This window comes from Rhinoderma darwinii, chromosome 3, assembly GCF_050947455.1.
Source record: "Rhinoderma darwinii isolate aRhiDar2 chromosome 3, aRhiDar2.hap1, whole genome shotgun sequence".
Lineage (NCBI taxonomy): Eukaryota > Metazoa > Chordata > Amphibia > Anura > Rhinodermatidae > Rhinoderma > Rhinoderma darwinii.
The window spans coordinates 130,119,510-130,140,951 of record NC_134689.1 but is presented as its reverse complement, the minus strand read 5'-3'; the positions used below and the strand labels follow the sequence as shown (position 1 = coordinate 130,140,951).

Genomic DNA, 21,442 nt, shown 5'->3' with positions numbered 1-21,442 from the left:
ACATGTGGGGTATTGTTTTACTCGGGAGAAGTTGCTTTACTAATTTTATGGTGCTTTTTCTCCTTCAGTCCTTGTGGAAATGAAAAAAAAATACCTAAACCTACATTTTATTTGAAAAAAATGTAGATTTTCATTTTTACGGCCTACTTCCAATAAGTTCTGTAAAACACCTGTGGGGTCAAACTGCTCACTATACTCCTAGATAATTTCCTCATGGGGTGTAGTTTCCAAAATGGGGTCACTTGTTGGGGGTTTCCACTGTTTTGTCCCCTCAGGAGCTTTGCAAATGCGACATGGCCTCCGCAAACCATTTCTGCTAAATTTGAGTTCCAAAAGCCAAATGGCGCTCTTTCCCTTCTCAGCCTCGCCGTGTCTCCAAACAGCCGTTTATTACCACATGTGGGGTATTGTTTTACTCGGGAGAAATTTCTTTACAAATTTTATAGTGCTTTTTCTCCTTCAGTCCTTGTGGAAATGAAAAAAAATTAGCTAAACCTACATTTTATTTGAAAAAATGTAGATTTTCATTTTCACAGCCTAGTTCCAAAAATTTTTGCAAATAAACTGGCCTGTCAAAATGCTTGCTACACCCCTAGATAAATTCCTCGAGGGGTGTAGTTTCCCAAATGGGGTCACTTTTGGGGGGTTTCCACTGTTTTAGTTCCACAAGACCTGTTCAAAGCGGGCATGGTGCCTAAAATATATTCTAATAAAAAGGAGACCCAAAATCCACCAGGTGCTCCTTTGCTTCTGAGGCCGGTGCTTCAGTCCAGTAGCACACTAGAGCCACATGTGGGATATTTCCTAAAACTGCAGAACCTGGGCAATAAATATTGAGTTGCATTTCTTGGGTAAAACATTCTGTGGTACAAAAAAAATGTATTCAAAATGAATTTCTGGAAAAAAATAATGAACTTTGTAAATTTCACCTCTACATTGCCTTAATTCCTGTGCAATGTCTAAAGGGTTAAGAAACTTTCTAAATGCTGTTTTGAATACTTTGAGGGGTGCAGTTTTTAAAATGGGGTGACTTATTGGGGGTTTCTAATATCTAAGGACCTCAAAGCCACTTCACAACTGAACTGGCCCCTGTAAAAATAGCATTTTGAAATTTTCTTGAAAATGTGAGAAATTGCTGCTAAAGTTCTAAGCCTTGTAACGTCCTAGAAAAATAAAATGATGTTCAAAAAACGATGCCAATCTAAAGTAGACATATGGGGGATGTTAGTTAGCAACATTTTTGTGTGGTATAACTGCCTGTCTTACAAGCAGATACATTTAAATTGAGAAAAATGCAAATTATTGAAATTTTTCGCTAAATTTTGGTGTTTTTCACAATTAAATACTGAATGTATCGGGCAAATTTTGCCAGTAACATAAAGTCCAATGTGTCACGAGAAAACAATCTCAATCACTTGGATAGGTAAAAGCATTCCAGAGTTATTACCATATAAAGTGAAACATGTCAGATTTGAAAAATGAGGCTCTGTCATGAAGGTCAAAAGCGGCCAAAGAGGGAAGGGGTTAAATTTAACATTACTTTAGGTTTTTACTTTATTTTTTAAACTTTAAAGAGGCTCTGTCACCACATTATAAGTGGCCTATCTTCTACATGATGTGATCGTCGCTGTAATGTAGATTACAGCAGTGTTTTTTAATTTAGAAAAACTATCATTTTTGACTGAGTTATGACCTATATTAGCTTTATGCTAATGAGTTTCTCAATGGACAACTGGGCGTGTTTTACTATATGACCAAGTGGGCGTTGTACAGAGGAGTGTATGACGCTGACCAATCAGTGACTAATCAGCGTCATGCACTTCTCTACATTTATTTACACTGCAGATAGCGATATCACTATGTGCAGCCACATAAACACACTATAACGTTACTGAAGTGTCCTGATAATGAATATACATTACCTCCAGCCAGGACGTGATGTGTATTCAGAATCCTGACCACTTCTGTAGCGTCTCTGCGATTTACAGCAGATCCGGTGTAGTCTCGCGAGATTACGCTGTAAACTGTCATTCACAGCGAGATCTCGCTGTGCTGTGCTGTAGTCTAACAGAGACGCTACAGAAGTGTCAGGATTCTGAATACACATCACGTCCTGGTTGGAGGTAATGTATATTCATTATCAGGACACTGCAGTAATGTTATAGTGTGTTTATGTGGCTGCACATAGCGATATAGCTATATCGCTATGTGCTGTGTAAATGAATGGAGAGAAGTATATGACGCTGATTGGTCAGCGTCATACATTCCTCTGTACAACGTCCACTTGGCCAAAAAGTAAAACACGCCCAGTTGTCCATTAAGAAACTCATTAGCATAAAGCTAATATAGGTCATAACTCAGACAAAAATGATTGTTTTTCTAAATAAAAAAACTACTGTAATCTACATTAACAGGTTCCCGACCGCTGGCCGTAAATATACGGCCAGCGGTCAGGGTCTCTAAAGTCCGGCGTATAGTATATATACGGCCGCACTTCAGAGACTGTGCACGCGCGATCGCGTGCACACAGCTCTATGCCCTGGCTGTTGCTAACAGCCATGGGCACTGGGCAGAATGTCAGGGGTCAATCTTTTGGCCCCTGAACATGTGATCGCTGTGACAACCAATCACAGCGATCACATGCATTTCTGCAAAGAAAACAGTGTGCACGCGATCGCGTGCACACAGCCCTGTGCCTACGCTGTTACCAACAGCTCTGGGCACTGGGCAGAGTATCAGGGACCAATCTGATGGTCCCTGAACATGTGGTCGCTGTGAAAACCTATCACAGCAACCACATTTGTTTTATTTTGACTTTTCTGGCAGTAAATCTCCTGCCTCTTTTCTTCTCCTCAAACATTGTTTCAGTTTGAGGAGAAGAGGAGACTCGGGAGAATTGCTGCCAGAAGATTACAGTTACAGTTACAAAAAAAATACAGTTACACTCTAAAACATTCTCTGTATAGATAGATTTCTATCTATCTATACAATCTATCTATCCATCTTATTTTCTATCTATCTACCTCTTTCTTTTATTCTATTAGAATAGGCAGGTAGGGAGTATATAATTATATATATATCCACATATATATAATATATATAGCAATAGCGGTTTATTTTTTTTGTTAGCGGTAGTGTAGATATATATAGCAGTTAGTTTGCTGTGGTCTGAGTCGGAGACCACATCAGAGATGGCGTCCGAGATGGAACCTGTTTTAGGTAGTGACGATGACAGCGTCACTTCAGGTTCATCTTCAGGGGACGTTGTCCCTGATGCAGTTGAAACTGCAGAACATGAAAGCGCAGGGTCAAGTAGCGCTGTAGCACGGGACAGCCTGGTCCCTCCAGTCCAGGCTCTTGTATGGGCAGCTGCCCCATCTTTTGGGCCTAGAATCCACGGATTTACGGCCACTCCTGGCATAACCGTGGACAATACAAATTTTGTCCAAATGGATTACTTCCATTTATTTATAACGGACGACATCCTAAATCAGATTGTCCACGAAACAAATTTATATGCCACGCAATATATAAGGCAGAAACCTTCATCCACCCATGCCAGAGATTGGACGCCCACCAATTTGCAGGAATTAAAAAAAAATTTGGGGCTCACCCTAAATATGGGTATTGTCAAAAAGCCCTCCATTAGGTCTTACTGGTCAACAAGACCCGCCCAAGCCACCCCAGTATATTCTGCAGTAATGCCCAGGTCTCGTTATGAGACAATAATGAGGTTCCTCCACTTCAATGACAACGCACAGGCCCCCCCAAGTACCGATGCAAACCGGGATTGGTTGTTCAAAATAAGACCGCTAATAAATTCCCTGAATAATTGATTTCTGCAACTCTACACCCCTGAGCAGAATGTAAGTGTGGACGAATCCCTCCTCAACTTTCATGGCAGACTTAGCTTTCGCCAATATCTACCTTCCAAAAGGGCAAGATATGGCGTTAAGCTCTACAAATTGTGTGAAAGCGGGTCAGGATATACCACCGCCTTCAGGATTTATGAAGGGCGGGACCGCACAATAAATGTTCCTGGATGCCCCCCTGATCTTTCCACCAGCAGTAAGATTGTGTGGGAGATAATGCAGCCTCTACTTCACAAGGGGTACCACCTGTACTGTGATAATTTTTATTCGAGTGTGCCCCTGTTTAGGCATTTGCATGCTGCAAGGACTGGGGCATGTGGTACCATGCGCAAAAACAGAATTGGTTTTCCACAGCAATTAGTGGGAAGCGCATGGTAAAGGGGGACTCCTGTGCTTATGCATCTGAAGAATTGCTGGCGGTCAAGTTCAGGGATCGCAAAGACGTGTATGTGCTAAGCACGATTCATACCGCAGGAACAGTGGCAGTGAGGGAAAGAGGGGCAACATCGGACAAGCACAAACCAGTGAGCGTGTCCGAATATAACAAGTACATGGGGGGGGTGGATTTAAGCGACCAGGTTTTACAGCCCTATTTAGTAAAACTAAAACCTGGTACAAAAAGGTGGCCATTTATTTGTTACAGGTGGCAATCCACAATTCATTTGTGCTCTACAAAAAAAACAGAGGCAGAGACACATACCTGGATTTCCAGGAAAAAATTATTGAAGGCCTCATTTTTGATGTTCAGGACACCCGAGAATGCCCCCAGTCTGAGGATGTCACGCGACTGACTGAAAGACACTTCATCAGTCGGATTCCCCCAACAGCAACCAGAAGCAACCCCCAGAAAAAGTGCCGCGTCTGCAGAAAAGACGGGCACCGCAAAGATTCCCGATATTTCTGTCCCTCATGTCCCTCGCAACCAGGCCTGTGCATTCACCCATGTTTTAAAAAATACCACACTGTTCTGCATTATTAGATTTTAGTTAATTTGTTGAAAATATATTTGCCCTACATTACGTTTTTATTTTCCCCTGATTTTACTCCAAGGGTGAGGGAGGGAATGGGTGGGGGGTGGATGTCATGTTTGATGTTTTCTAAAGTTCATCTGCTGGAGAGTCCATTTGCATAAACCTGCAATTTCTTATTTTAGAAAACCCCAAAAAATAAATTCCCATTATACCCCTAGATGAATATTTTGGGATTTCTGCTTCAAGAGCAGATATTTTGGAAGTGTTATAGAAACTCTGTTGAGTTTTGTAAAACCAGCTTTGAAAAAAATCGATATGTGAAATAATCTTCTATCCTCCGCCCTCCTACATCTCTATGTGATAAATAAGGCCACATATTTGGTATCCCCGTGCACGGGAGAAGTGGCAGAATGTGAACGGAGATTAATTTTGACCGTGGTCTATACCGTGTGTGAAAAATGCTGGTATAAACTGACGCATTTGCTAAAAAATTGCTAATTTTATTTTGATCCATCTTATTCAAGAAACTTTCAGAAGAAAACTGGACTGTCTAAAAATATGATAAACCCCTTGAAGGAAACCTTGTGGGGTCTACTTGTGCGAATGAAGTCATTTATGGGGTGATTCTAATGTTTCAGCAGCATTAGGCCCCCCAGAAAACAGTATGCGGCTATAAAATCAAGTGCAGAATTCCTGGACCGAAAAGGCCAAAAAGCCTCCTTTTATGCCAAGCCCTGGCACATGCCCGCACAGTGAATAAGGCACACATATTTGGTATCCCCATGCACGGGAGAAGTGGAAGAACGTGAAAGGAGATGAATTTTGTCCGTGGACTATACCGTGTGTGAAAAATGCTAGCCTAAACTGACGCATTTGCTAAATTCTTGCATTTTTTTCCAATTTTGCCCACTTTAGAGAAAAAAATAAAAATGATATATACTGACAAATGCCACTAAAACAAAGCCCTATCTGTCCTTTAAAAAGAGTAAAATTCAAAGATGAACTTTATTCACCTGCTGAGTTAGTCATCTAAAGAAGCGCATAGCAAAATTGTGAAATTTGCTCTGGTCATTTAGCTGTAAAACAGCCTAGTCCTTAACCGGTTAAAGCACCGATCACATCATGTAGAAGATAGGCCACTTATAATGTGGTGACAGAGCCTCTTTAAAGTTTAAAAAATAAAGTAAAAACATAAAGTAATGTTAAATAAAAAAAAAATACATACACCTTTTTTTACAATAAACATTAAAACAAGTCTCAATACATACAATCTACACATTCAGTATTGGCGCGGCCGTAATAACCTGCACAACAAATGTTTTGCATTTATGATGTGTACGCTGTAAAAAAATAAAATAAAAACTGCTTTCTATCACTTATAGTGGGGCACAAGGTGTGATGAATGTACTGGCATATTTCTATATTACAGTACATTAGCCTGTGAACTGATCGTACACAGGCAGTTGTTAGGACATACCTAAGTATGACCTAACAGGAAATATCGTAGGACAGCCCTGGGGTCCTTCAATGGACCCTGGGCTGTCTGCCCATATATGGTATGTCCCTCAAATCGTGTCACAGGAATTCCCTGTGATCCGATCCAAGGGGCATCCCCCCCTTCTCATTTTCCCCTGAATGCTGCAGTCCGCTGTGATCACAGCATTCACGGGAATAGCGGCGGAGATGAGAGGTTTCCCTGATCTCCACCATTGTAGAGCGGGGCTGCGGCTGTGTAATACAGTCATTGCCCCGCTCCTGACAAGAAGTGCGTGCGCGGTCAGCACGAGGTGATGCGGCCGGCGCTGCACGAATGAGCGGCGGTTCAGGCACTTAAGACAGAACATGGGGGTGTTTTGAAGTGCGCCCACCATGTTCTGTTCTCAGTGCCGCCGCTCATTAGTGCAGCGCCGGCCACATCGCGTCATCCTGACGGCGCGCACTTGTTATCAGGACTCAGGAGCGGGGCAATGGCTGTATTACACACCGCAGCCTCGCTCTTATACATTCATGTGTTATAAATACTGAGCTGTGCGGCCGCACAGCTAAGAATCGAAATGCATGAAATAACGGTATCGAACCGTTTGGGGATGCAGAGTTTCGAAACCGTATCGAAATTTCGATGCATCGTGCATCCCTAGTATGTGTCGTTAATCGGCACAGATGAAGAAAAAAAAATGGAATCGCCATATAGAAGTAAAAGTTTGAATACAATAAAAAGTAGAAAGTCACAACACTAATAAATACAATTTTTGTTTATATTTTATTAAAAGCAATATAATAATAAAAAAAAATCATGACACCTTCCCTTTAAGTGGCCACACTGTTAGGCCCTGTTCACATGAAGTATTTTGACCAGTTTTTTGGCGTGGAAACCGCTCCGCAAAACTCATCAAAAAACAGCCGAAAATGCCTCCCATTGAGGTCAATGGGAGGCGGTTTTGTCCCGCGAACGGTAAAACCGCCTCGCAGGAGAAAGGGTCATGCCCTATCTTCGCGCGGTTATGCCTCTGACCTCCCATTGACATCAATGGGAGGTAGAGAAAGCGTATTTCCCTGAGTTTTTTGCCCGTAGCGCTCAATGGGCGTGAGCGAAAAACGCAGCAAACGGCGTGGAGTAAGGTCAAAATCTGCCTCAAAATCCCAAACTGAATTTTGAGGCAGAATTTTCCGCCTACAAAAAAAACAGCCTAGGCCCTGTTCACACTGAGTTTTTTTGGGGCAGAAACCGCGCCAAAAAACTCCTCAAAAACCGCCCGAAAATGACTCCCATTGATTTCAATGGGAGGCAGACGAGTTTTTTTACCACGAGTAAAAAAAACTCGTCGTGGTAAAAAGAAGCAACATGACCCATCTTGAGGCGGTTTCCGCCTCCAAAACTACATTTCAATGAGTCAGAAAGAGGAAAGAAAAAACCTTGAGTCTTTGTCAAACCACTGTGCAAAAACCTACTGGAGCAGTTTTTGCTGGAGGACTTTTCCTCCTGCAAAAAAACTCAGTGTGAACACGGACATCTGCTGGGACTCCGTAGAGCGGTCAGCCATAGTCCACTCCAATATCTCGCGCTGATCTCTGATTGGACACCTGCAGGTCTCTTTCTATCAGTGGACTAAAGGCAGCAGCACGGAAGAAAAAACACAAAGTATATTACAGGGGATATAATGCATACATTTATATTAGAGTTCTCACATAGTTAAAAGGAAACTCGTCCTCATCCGTGAAGGTGACCCTCCGTCTCCATGGGCAAGCCGTAACCACCACTCAATACATGCCGCGTAAAAGATTGTTCTCTCTGGGCCTACTGCCCCTCACATCGAACCAAGCACCGGAAACGAAAAGTAAATACCATAAAGCGAGCAGAAGCAAAGCGCTCGAGAAATTGAATTCTTCCGCCCCAAGCAGTGACCAATCAGCGGACACCATCGGGGTCAGAACGCTGAGATTGACCAATGAGGTAAAGAAAAGAAAAAGAGGCTCGGGGCTACAAGGAGGCGTCGCCCGTTTTAAAACAAACTCTTAGCTGATTGGTTAGCACAGTGAAACGCTAGAATTGGTAGTCTGTAATTGGCTAATCTTTACTATATTATTGCATTAAGGCCCCGCCCTGGATGACGTCGGCGGGACTTTTAAAGATCGGGAGGAAGGAGTAGCTTAGATCAGCTGTTTCTTGAGCCATGCAGCGGTAAAGAGTCTTGTAGCGATCAGTGATGCTGGAGCCCGCTTTCTTGTCTTTTAGTTAACATGGAGAAATGCACCTTAGGACTGTTGGAATAAGAGTTTGTGTCGCCCTCATTGGGTTTTTTTCTGGTGTGAAGTAGGACGTATTTTTGTTTAGGATATTACAGATTATTATATTCTGAGGTTAATGTTTTTATGTATGAGAAGTACCAAGGAATGTGGCAAATCGGCAAATACACATGCAGCATGTACATAAATGCATCTTTAGATATAGGGGAGACTTCTCAAAACTGCTGCAAGTGGAGAAAAAAAAATCAAGTTGTCAATAGCAACCAGAGCCCAGATCATTATTCAGAGGCCCTGTGGGAAATGAAAGTAGTAACCGGATTGGCTAACTTGTCTACCCTCCCCTTACCTTAGGGGAAGCTCTTATGAAGTCAGTGATGGCACAACGTTTATAGGGGGGGAGGGGGCTCTACTAAGACTAAGCGTATCTGAGGGCAAGGTGGACGTTTGTAGCATGCTCCCGAGCACTGAACTATTAAGGCTTGTCCACACGTAGCAAAATTGCTGTGGATTTTCCATCCGGAATTGCGGATGGAAAATACGCAGCAGACTACGGTAGCAGCAAAGCAGGTGTAAAAATTCTGAGTAGAAATTAGTGCGTATTTTTCGTATCGCAGCATGTCAATTCCTGCTGCGGAAAGTCTACTGAATTGCAGTCAAAGACGCAGGAAATTGAGGTTTTGTCGCATTGGACAGCCCGCTACTTTCACCGGAATTGCAGGAAGACTTCTGCAGCAATTCGGTTACGTGTGGACAAGCCCTTTTTCAAGTTTTCTTTTTTTCCTCCCCACCTTCCAAAAGCATAACTTCTATGTTTCCGTCGATCTAATCCTATGAGGGCTTGATTTTTGCGAGACGAGTTGTAGTTTTTCGTAGCGCCATTTATTTTGCCATATAATGTACTAGGAAACAGGAAAAAATGGTTTGAGTAGAAAATGAAGAAAACAGTGATTCCTCCGTGGTTTTTTTTTGAGTGCCGTTTTTATGGAATTCAGTGTGCAATTAAAACAACATGTTAACTTTATTCTATGGCTCCATACGATCACAGCGATACCAAATATATAAGTTTTTTCTATACTTTACTACTTTTACAAGTAAAAACCTAAGTGTAAAAAATAACTTATTGTGTCGCCGAATTCTGAGAGCCATAACTTTTTTTTTTTTTTTTTCTCTCAATTAAGTGGTACGAGGGCTTAATTTTTGCGGGATAAGCTTTAGTTTTTACATAAAAAAACAAACTTATTTAACTCAGTTTTTACTTTTTTTTTTTTTTTAGTAGTCCAGCTTCAACAAGCCATCGTTAGATCACTTGCACGATATACTGCAATACTAATGTATATCGATTGGCGTATGGATACGTCAAATGTCGGGAAGGGTTAGTTCTAAAAGCTATAGATGGTGGTCGTGATAGTAAACAGTTTTTATTTCTTTTGTTTATTCTTTCCCCCTTAACCCCTTAATGACCGGGCCATTTTGCACGTTAATGACCAAGGATTATTTTTTGTTTTTTCACGGTCGCATTCCAAGAGTCGTAACTCTTTTTTTATTCGGTCGACATAGCCGTATAAGGGCTTGTTTTTTGCGGGACGAGTTGTATTTTGTAATTGTACCATTTTTAGATGCTTATAACATATTGATTAACTTTTATTAACTTTATTTTAGGAGAGAATTGAAAATAAGCAGCTATTCCAGCATTAATTTTCACGTTATAAATTTATACCGTTTACTATGCAGCGTAAATAACATGTTAACTTTATTCTATGGGTCGGCACGATTACGGGGATACCAAATATGTAAAGGTTTTATATGTTTTTTCTACGTTTGCACAATAAAAAGCCTTTTAGAAAAAAATTACTTGTTTTTGCATCGCCGCATTCCAAGAGACGTAACGTTTTTATTTTTCCGTCGATGTGGTCGTATGTGGGCTTGATTTTTGCGGGACAATGTGTAGTTTTCATTAGTACTATTTTGGGGTACATAGGACTTATAGATTAACTTTTATTTTATTTTTTATGGGGGGAATGGGAGAAAAGAGAGAATTTTGACGTTGTTTTTTGCGTTTTCTTTGGACGCCGTTCATCCGGCGGTTTAATTAATATGTTCATTTTATTGGTCAAGATGTTACGATCGCGGGGATACCATATATGTGTATGTGTGATTTGTTTTGACCGTTTTACTAAATAAAACCACTTTTTGGGCCAAAAAAGTAGTTTTATTTGACTTTGACTGTAATTTTTATTTTATTTTTTTTCACAAACTTTATTTAACTGTTTTACATTTTTTTTTTTAGTCCCTCCAGGGGACTTCACTATGCGATGTGCCGATCGCATATATAATGCTTTGGTATACTTCGTATACCAAAGCATTATTGCCTGTCAGTGTAAAACTGACAGGCAACTTGTTAGGTCATGCCTCTGGCATCGCCTAACAGGCAGATGCTGAAGACAGACCTGGGGGTCTTTGTTAGTCCCCCGGCTGTCATGGAAACCCGACGGCGACCCGCGATTTGTTTGCGGGGGCGCCGATCGGGTGACAGAGGGAGCTCCCCCCTCTGTCAAACATTAAATGCCGCTGTCACTATTGACAGCGGCATTTAATGGGTTAAACTGCCGTAATCGGCGCGCGCTTCGATTCCGGCAGTTGCAGCAGGAGCCAGGCTGTGTATAACAGCCGTGCTCCTGCCGCTGATCGCGTGGGTACAGTGTCAGTACCCGCGCGATCACAGGACGGATATATCAGTCCTCCTGCGCGAACTAGCAGCTGCTGAGGACGGATATATCCGTCCTTCGGCGTTAAGGAGTTAAAGAGGCTCTGTCTCCAGATTTTGCAACCCCTATCTCCTATTGCAGCAGATCGGCGCTGCAATGGAGATAAGAGTAATTTTTTTTTTTTAAACGAGCATTTTTGGCCAAGTTATGACCATTTTTATATTTATGTAAATGAGGCTTTCTAAAGTACAACTGGGCGTGTATTATGTGCGTACATCGGGGCGTTTTTACTAGCTGGGCGTTCTGACGAGAAGTATCATCCACTTCTCTTCACAACGCCCAGCTTCTGGCAGTGCAGACACACAGCGTGTTCTCGAGAGATAACGCTGTGACGTCACTCACTTCCTGCCCCAGGTCCTGCATCGTGTTGGCCACATCGGCACCAGAGGCTACAGTTGATTCTGCAGCAGCATCAGCGTTTGCAGGTAAGTAGCTACATCGACTTACCTGCTAACGCCGATGCTGCTGCAGAATCATCTGTAGCCTCTGGTGCGGATGTGTCCTCGCTCGTCCGACACGATGCAGGACCTGGGGCAGGAAGTGAGTGACGTCACAGCGTGATCTCTCGAACACGCTGTGTGTCTGCACTGCCAGAAGCTGGGCATTGTGAAGAGAAGTGGATGATACTTCTATACACAACGCCCAGCTAGTAAAAAAGTAAACACGCCCCGATGTACGCACATAATACACGCCCAGTTGGACTTTTACTTTAAACACGCCCAGTTGGACTTTAGCAAGCCTCATTTGCATAAATACAAAAATGGTCATAACTTGGCCAAAAATGCTCGTTTTTTAAAAATAAAAACGTTACTCTTATCTACATTGCAGCGCCGATCTGCTGCAATAGCAGATAGGGGTTGCAAAATCTGGTGACAGAGCCTCTTTAAGTAGCATCTTGTGTTAAGGCTTTTTTTTTAGGTTGAGTTCACACGTCGCAGTCAAAATGCAGAGCTTTTGCCGCAATCACAGGAAAAAAATATCGACTGCGAGGTGCGAGCCCTGCCTTTCCCAACACATGATTGACACTATTAACGGGCATTAAATCTGCCCGTGTGAAACCACCCGGAAATATTTATCGTACTATGATCCATAATTTAAAAAAATAAAATAAAAATGTCTAGACCCTATACAGGGCTTCTCGGCCGTGTGACGGACCTATTTTTTTAACGACTGTCACACCGCTGCAGTGAAAACAATTCGCCCCAAATGGGGCTGTTCACACGGCTCCCATAGTAGTCTATGGGGCTGTGTAAAACATATGTGATCCGAGTGATGGCCGTGCTTTCTGCCGCTCGCTCTTTCCTCCTCACAGCGCTATGTGCGTGTGAGGAGGAGATTGTTTTTTTGCCAGATCCCCTGCCTGAGCGGAGTCCATATATGGACAGTGACGTCAAGGGTTCTTCCTGAAGCAGAATCCCTGGCCAGAGCGTGGCCGACGTGTGGCACGATCTACAGGGGGCATCAACATCTGCGATTGCTGTCCGAATTGCAGAGAAATTAGTTAAAGCTGCAGTACATGGTCCAATAGTTGTGAGGACGTGGTAGCTAGTAAAAAAAAAAAAAAATAGCATGGAAAAAGACAGAACTAATGCAAAGAAACTGAGGGATAAGACAAAGCTCTCTATACTCTGAAAGCAAGAGAAAATGGTGACTGGTCGATCATGTGACCTTCCTGTGGATGTTTTTAGTAGGATGGGGCCAGAAAAAAATTGATAAATGAAACTCAGCCGTTTTTAAAACGGACAATAAAAAACATGCAGGGGTCATAATCGGCCGTTAAACACCGGAACACGGCCCGGAATAGAAACAGAACGGATGCAAAACGGCCGTTTTTATCGGCAGACACCCAGACCCTGTCGTGTGAATAGACCTTATGTTTTTATTCAATATCCAAAGCTTCCAAGAGGTTGTGGAGGTAATCTATGCCTTTTAAAACAGAAGTTTGCTCCATCAATCAGAAGTTCTTGCTAAATAGGTTGATCATTTTAAAATGAATAGTATTGTAAAGTCTGGCCTGTTTTGCACATTTGTACTAACATGTGTTTAATATAACGTCAGTATAACCATACTAATGTTTTATAGGCTACGTCCTCAGCTGAAAATGAACTACAATGACCCACAATTGCACAGGCTTTCCAAGTCTCCTCTTCCTGAACCCTGGATGTTGATCGATAACTTCACTGTCATGGAGGACATTTTTGGGTAACAAATAAAAATGATTCATCAATGAACCGGTTTGCTTGTATTTAAGATTGGTACTGCGTAAGAACTGCTGACCTTAGTTTACTAGTGTATACCGCTGCAAAGTTGTAACAGAATTGTCTTCTAGTATAACCACTACGGTTTAGCCAATTCTGGACTGACTGATGCTTTACAATGTTAATTTAGATGATGCCAGCACTTCTCCTGTTATGGACCTTGATACCCTCTATACTTGGTACCGTTTCTCTGTAAAAGGCAGGAGATGGTGCACTGGGCGCTCAGTGCATGGTGGGTTTTTTAAACCATGCCCCCAGTTGTACTCTCCTGTCCAAACTGACATGGGGCGTGGAGAGATGCTCCTGCTTGATGGGCAACCATACGATGCCCAGAGTATTGTGCATGGCCCGGGTCCAATTTTGATTAATAGAGTAGCGTGTATGAGTCCTGTGTGACCTGTGGTTGCCATGGCAATTGTACCGCCCAGCATGCAGGAGCGCATCTCCACACTAGATGTCCGTTCAGGCAGAAGAGTCCAACAAAAGGTACACTTTAAAGTTTTTATTTTTGATTTTGGTATGAAGTGCCCCCCCACAAAATATAATGAATTAAAAGCAATCCTAATACACAGGGCCCAAATAATACCACTGTGCATTTTCTAGAGAAATAGCGACATATAGTTAGTAGTGAAACCGTAACACCGCCAAATACAGCTGGTCATTTTATGCTACCAGTCTGTTTTCTGTGTGGTCATACCCGTGCAGCCAGAGGCCAAAAGAGGCTTGCACATGGTGAGAAGCATAGCCATTTTTGCTCTAGAACATATGACCTAGTCATAAAACATCTGTTTTGTACTCCTACAGCTAAAAACTCATAGAATTCAGATAATGACAGCCAGTCTTGAAAGAAGTTCTGCTATGACACGTCTTACCTGTTACCAGACAGGTGTTTTTATGTCCAGGCATAATGTTGAATTTGAGGGCACAATTTTTCAAGTAAATGGTCGTTTGTTTGTTTTTTTGCTGTCTACAGTGAAGAATGTGTAGCATGCCCCTGGCCTTTTTGCAACTTCCTAATTTTGTTTTATTGCGAAAATTTGATATGGAGTAATTCTCAAGTGGATCGGCACAAGTAAATAGTCATACGTGGCCTCGCTATATAAAAATAATAATAATCTTTCTTTATATAGCGCCAACATATTACGCAGCACTTTACAATTTAGAGGGAACCTGAAACAAACATTATCAGACATTACATAGTGACAAACTTAATTTACAATTCAAACCTGAGGAGTGAGGACCCTGCTCGCAAGAGCTTACAATCTATGAGGAAATAAAGGAGACACAAAGTGTAACAGTGTTTGTTCTGTACAATAGTCCAGCCATTTTTATACACATGGGGTGGTGCACATAAAGCTGCATGAGCCGGTCACCAGCCAGTATCCGTGTATGACTGACAGGAAGAGGAGTGTGAGGGAATCTTATTCTAGTGACTAATCTAAAAGGAGGGCCATGGAAAGGAGTCAGATTAGGGAATGTTATAGGCCTGTCTAAATAGATGTGTTTTAGGGCACATTTAAAACTGGATATTGAGAATTAATCTGATTGTCTGGGGTAGCACATTCCAGAGGACTGGTGCAGCACAAGAAAAATCTTGGCGACGGGAGTGGGAGGTTCGGATTATGGAGGATTTTAATCTAAGGTTAGTAGCAGAACGTAGAGCCCGAGTAGGGTGGTAGACAGAGATGAGGGAGGAGATGTAAGGAGGTGCAGCACTGTGGAGAGCTTTGTGGGTGAGAGTAATAAGTTTGAATTTTATTCGGAAGGGGATGGGCAATTACTGCAGTGACTGGCACAGATTAGAGGCGTTGGTGTAGCGGTTGGTCATAAATATGAGCCTGGCTGCTACATTGAGGATAGATTGGAGAGTGAAGAGTTTGGTGAGGGGAAGACCGACTAGTAATGAGTTACAGTAGTCAAGACGAGAGTGAATCAGAGCAACATTGAGAGTTTTGGCGGTTTCCTCCGTAAGAAAAGGGTGAATTCTGGAGATGTTTTTGAGGTGAAAATGACAGGAGCGTGAAAGTGATTGAATGTGAGTAAAGGAAAGATCTGAGTCAAAAATAACCCCAAGACAGCGGGCATGCTGCTTAGGAGTTATGATAGTGCCACACACACACAGAGATGGAGACCTCAGGTTTACGGAGGTTAGTAGATGGTGGGAATACCAGGAGCGTTTTAGAAAGATTCAGTTTCAGATAGAGAGAGGACATGATGTTAGAGACAGCGGACAGACAATCACTGGTGTTCTGTATTAGAGCAGGGGTGATGTCATGGGAAGAGGCATATAATTGGGTGTCATCAGCGTAGAGCTGGTACTGGAAGCAAAATCTGCTGATGGTTTGCCCAATAGGGGCTGTGTAGAGAGGAGAGGAGCGGGCCTAGGACTGATCCCTGAGGAACCCCGATGGCAAGGGGAAGAGAAGTGGAACCAGCAAATGACACACTGAACGAGCGGTCAGAGAGATAGGAGGAAAACAAGAGAGAGCCGCGTCCTTGAGGCCAATAGTGTGGAGCATGTTAAGTAGGAGTTTGTGGTCTACAGTGTCAAAGGCTGCAGAGAGTTCCAGAAGAATCAGGAGAGGATTTAGCCGTCAAGAGATCATTTGAGACTTTAGTAAGGGCAGTTTCTGTAGCGTGCGGAAACCAGATTGTAAGGGGTCAAGAATGGAGTTAGCAGAGAGATAGCGGATAAGGTGAGAGTAGACCAAGCGTTCCAGGAGTTTGGAGATGAAGGGCAGATAAGAGACTGGTCGGTAGTTAGCAGCGCTGGATGGGTCAAGAGTTGGTTTTTTCAGTAATGGGTTTATAATGGCATGTTTAAAAGAGGGAATGATACCAGAGGAAAGAGGTTAAATATTTTAGTCAGGTGACTAGTGACAGCTGGGGAGAGGGACTGGAGGAGGTGTGATGGGATAGGATCACTAGAACAGGTAGTAGGACGAGAAGGAGAGGAGCCTGGAGACTTCTTCTGTTATTAGGTCAAATGCGGAGAGTGAAGAAGAGGGAGTGCGGGAGGGAAGGGGATCGATGTTACTAGGGGACTGGGAGATAATATCATGGTGGATGTTGTCAATTTTAACTTTAAAATAAGTGGCCAGGTCTTCAGCACTGAGATCTGTGATTGGCGTCTGCACTTTAGGACTAAGGAGGGAGTGAAAAGTATCAGACGTTTTGGATTATTAGATAGTGTGGAGATGAGAGAAGTGAAATAGACTTGTTTGGCTCGGTGAAGGGCAGAGTTGTAAGTTTTGAGCATAAATTTGTAATGGAGGAAATCTGCAGCCAACTGCGATTTTCTCCACAGTCGTTCGGCACATCTCAAGCACCGCTGAAGAAAGCGAGATTGAGGCATGTGCCCGGGTTGTCGTCATCTTTGTCGGGTGTTTCGGAGTGTAGGCGGGGCTGCTTCATCCTATGCATTCTTGAGTGTTATTGTAAAGTTTGGCAGCCAGATTGGGAAAGGAGAGGGAAGTGATAGGGGACAATGAGGACTGTAGACTGTCTGAGTTTCTGAGCGTTAATGGCATGTAGATTTCTGTATGTCTGATATGTAGGCATGGCCTTAGAAGGCAGAGAATATTTGATAGTAAAGGAGAGAAGGTTGCGGTCGGAGAGGAGAGTTAATAAAGTCAGAAACTGAGCAGAGACTGAAGACCAGGTGAAGCGAATACCCGTCTTCATGTGTCGGAGAGTTAGTAAGTTGTGACAGATCTAGGGACGCGGTTAAAGATATAAACTGGGAGGCAGATGGGGAGATTGGGTTATCAATGGGGATGTTGAAGTCACCAATGATAAGAGTGGGTGTTTCAGAGGATAGAAATTGTGGAAGCCAGGCAGCAAAATGATCCAGGAATTGGCGGGGTGAGCCAGGGGGGCGGTAGACAACTGCCACTCGGAGGGAAAAAGGGTGAAAGAGTCTGAGGGTGTGGACTTCAAAAGAGGGAAATGTGAGTGAGGGGACCGGGGGAATGACCTGGAAAGTGCAGTGTGGTGAAAGAAGTATACCTACTCCTCCACCCTGCCTGTTCTCAGGTCTGGGGGCATGAGAGAACTGGAGACCACCATAAGATAGAGCAGCAGGGGAAGCAGTGTCAGACAGGTGTAGCCATTTTTCTGTAAGAGCCAGAAGGTTGAGAGAGTTAGAAAGGAATAAGTCATGAATAAAGGCGAGTTTTTTGCACATGGACTGAGAATTCCAGAGAGCACAGTTAAGAGACAGGAGAAGACATACAAGGAATGGTAAGAAGATTTTCAGGGTTTCTGTGTGGCGGGTAAGTGGTTGAGCTTGGCAGAAGAAAAGGGAGGACCAGGGTTGGGAGAGATGTCCCCTGCAGCTAGTAGCAGGAGAATGGAGAGAGACCATAGATGGTTCTGTGATTTTTATGTTGAGCAGTGGGATGCGATGGGTTAAAGAGGCTCTGTCACCAGATTCTCAAATCCCTATCTCCTATTGCATGTGATTGGCGCTGCAAAGTAGATAACAGTAACGTTTTGTTTTTTTTTAAAAACTTTCATTTTTGGCCAAGTTATGAGCCATTTTATATATATATATGCAAATGAGGTTTGAAATGGACAACTGGGCGTTTTTTTTTTCGTTATGTCCAACTGGGCGTGTATTGTGTTTTTAACTGGGCGTGTTTACGTGTATGACGCTGACCAATCAATGACCAGTCAGCATCATACACTCCTCTACATTCATTTACACAGCAGCGATGTGCAGCCACATAAACAGAGATTAACGTTAATCAAGTGTCCTGATAATGAATACACATGAAATCCAGCCTGGACGTCATGTGTATTCAGAATCCTGACACTTCTGAATCTTTTCTTTGAGATTTCTAGCAAGGGAAACGAAATCTCGCGAGATTACGGAGGTAAACGAGATTTCGTTTCACTTGCTGGAAATCTCACAGAAAAGATTCAGAAGTGTCCTGATAATGAATACACATGATCATCCAGCCTGGACGTTATGTGTATTCAGAATTATTGACACTTCTGAATCTTTTCTGTGAGATTTCCAGCAAGTGAAACGAAATCTCATTTACCTCCGTAATCTCGCGAGATTTCGTTTCCCTTGCTAGAAATCTCAAAGAAAAGATTCAGAAGTGTCAGGATTCTGAATACACATGACGTCCAGGCTGGATTTCATGTGTATTCATTATCAGGACACTTGATTAACGTTAATCTCTGTTTATGTGGCTGCACATCGCTGCTAATGAATGTAATGTAATAAATGTAATGAATGTAAATGAATGTAGAGGAGTGTATGATGCTGACTGGTCATTGATTGGTCAGCGTCATACACGTAAACACGCCCAGTTAAAAACACAATACACGCCCAGTTGGACATAACGAAAAAAAAAACGCCCAGTTGTCGATTTAAAACCTCATTTGCATATATATATATATATATATATATATATATATATATATATATATATATATATATATATATATATATAAAATAGCTCATAACTTGGCCAAAAATGAACGTTTTAAAAAAACAAAAACGTTGCTGTTATCTACATTGCAGCGCCGATCACATGCAATAGGAGATAGGGATTTGAGAATCTGGTGACAGAGCCTCTTTAAGTTGACTCAGGAAAGTGAATCGCGCATGGAAGCTGTACATGGGCGAGGCAAGGAGAGAGGGACTGATGTGGACTGTTTTTTGCCAAGGCCTAAATGAGCGGTAGGATTGTAAAGCAAAAGCCGCTATAATGATGAGTGCGGTAGTGAACATGTTTGTTTTGTATTTTGTTTGTAAAAAGGTAAAATATTGAATCTAATAATTTAGAATGTGTGGTAGTTTGTTTGAATTGGTAATGCAGCTTACCTGTCCCTTTCCCTGTCTAACTGCCAGGACACTTTGACAATGACACTTGGACAGAGATTACTTCTGCCGTCGTGCCCCCCCCCCCCCTTATTGCAACATCACTGATAAAAGCCATTGCTCATTTTTGTGATTTGTATATACTCCATGTAGTATTACATGGCGCCTATTTAAATGAATGGAGCATCATGAAATACAGTTGCAGCAATTTAATTCAGAGGTGGGCGCAAGCAGATGACACCCCCCCCCCCCCACCTATTCTAATGTCCATATATCCTAATAGAATCAATGGCAAACTTCACATTTTGTTTACTGGATCTAACCATATAGGCCAGGTTTACACTTGCATATTTGATCAGTGTTTTCTTTGTTTTTTTTATCGTTATTTTTTTCAATCAGAAGTGGATACATAAATGAGTATAAATGGTTCCATTATATTTTTCTCCATGTTTTGGATCCACTCCTGAATACGCACTTGTGGATGAGCCCGCTTTTGTTGAGGACTATTTTCTGTGTTTTCAGAGTGTTTGAGCCTGGAAAAATACGTGATGCTGTGTAATGCAGGCTACTCAGTATTTACATCTCAGCAGAATTTGTTTTAATAGTAACTACACTTTCATGAAACTTCTGGTATGTTATAGACATACCAGAAGTTTTGATGGGTGAGGGTCCAGGTGCTGAGACCCCCACCATTGCTGCACCCAGGGGCGTAACTAGGAAAGACTGGGCCCCATAGCAAACTTTTGACTGGGGGGCCCCCCCTCCCCTGAGTGTCACACAACCCCCCCCCCCTTGTAGATAGTGCCTTTTTTACAGCCCCCTCTGTAGATGGCGCCATGCAGTCCCCTCTGTGGATGGCGCCATGCAGTCCCCTCTGTGGATGGCGCCATGCAGTCCCCTCTGTGGATGGCGCCATGCAGTCCCCTCTGTGGATGGCGCCATGCAGTCCCCTCTGTGGATGGCGCCATGCAGTCCCCTCTGTGGATGGCGCCATGCAGTCCCCTCTGTGGATGGCGCCATGCAGTCCCCTCTGTGGATGGCGCCATGCAGTCCCCTCTGTGGATGGCGCCATGCAGTCCCCCCTGTGGATGGCGCCATGCAGTCCCCCCTGTGGATGGCGCCATGCAGTCCCCTCTGTGGATGGCGCCATGCAGTCCCCTCTGTGGATGGCGCCATGCAGTCCCCTCTGTGGATGGCGCCATGCAGTCCCCTCTGTGGATGGCGCCATGCAGTCCCCTCTGTGGATGGCGCCATGCAGTCCCCTCTGTGGATGGCGCCATGCAGCCCCCCCCCTCTGTGGATGGCGCCATGCAGCCCCCCCCCTCTGTGGATGGCGCCATGCAGCCCCCCCCCCTCTGTGGATGGCGCCATGCAGCCCCCCCCCCTCTGTGGATGGCGCCATGCAGCCCCCCCCCCTCTGTGGATGGCGCCATGCAGCCCCCCCCCCTCTGTGGATGGCGCCATGCAGCCCCCCCCCCTCTGTGGATGGCGCCATGCAGCCCCCCCCCCTCTGTGGATGGCGCCATGCAGCCCCCCCCTCCTCTGTGGATGGCGCCATGCAGCCCCCCCCTCTGTGGATGGCGCCATGCAGCCCCCCCCTCTGTGGATGGCGCCATGCAGTCCCCTCTGTGGATGGCGCCATGCAGTCCCCTCTGTGGATGGCGCCATGCAGTCCCCTCTGTGGATGGCGCCATGCAGTCCCCTCTGTGGATGGCGCCATGCAGTCCCCTCTGTGGATGGCGCCATGCAGTCCCCTCTGTGGATGGCGCCATGCAGCCCCCCCTCTGTGGATGGCGCCATGCAGCCCCCCCCCCTCTGTGGATGGCGCCATGCAGCCCCCCCCCCTCTGTAGATGGCGCCATGCAGCCCCCCCCCCCTCTGTAGATGGCGCCATGCAGCCCCCCCCCTCTGTAGATGGCGCCATGCAGCCCCCCCCTCTGTAGATGGCGCCATGCAGTCCCCTCTGTAGATGGCGCCATGCAGTCCCCTCTGTAGA

General features: G+C 44.0%; 1 protein-coding gene across 5 annotated transcripts in view; it reads left to right on the top strand.

The window, feature by feature from the left end:
- Positions 1-7,912: 7,912 nt before the first annotated feature.
- Positions 7,913-21,442, top strand: part of LOC142749121 (oocyte-specific histone RNA stem-loop-binding protein 2-like) — a 36,219-nt gene continuing 22,689 nt past the window's right edge. For 2 of the 5 annotated variants that reach the window (XM_075856735.1, XM_075856734.1), the window contains exons 1-2: positions 8,421-8,522; positions 13,435-13,554. In XM_075856735.1, coding sequence (XP_075712850.1) covers positions 8,515-8,522; positions 13,435-13,554 — 128 coding nt within the window. In that variant the 5' untranslated portion in view covers positions 8,421-8,514. Of the gene's footprint in view, positions 8,295-8,420; positions 8,523-13,000; positions 13,268-13,423; positions 13,555-21,442 lie in introns of those variants that run through there. The other 3 variants (XM_075856736.1, XM_075856737.1, XM_075856733.1) reach the window with 3 other exon arrangements.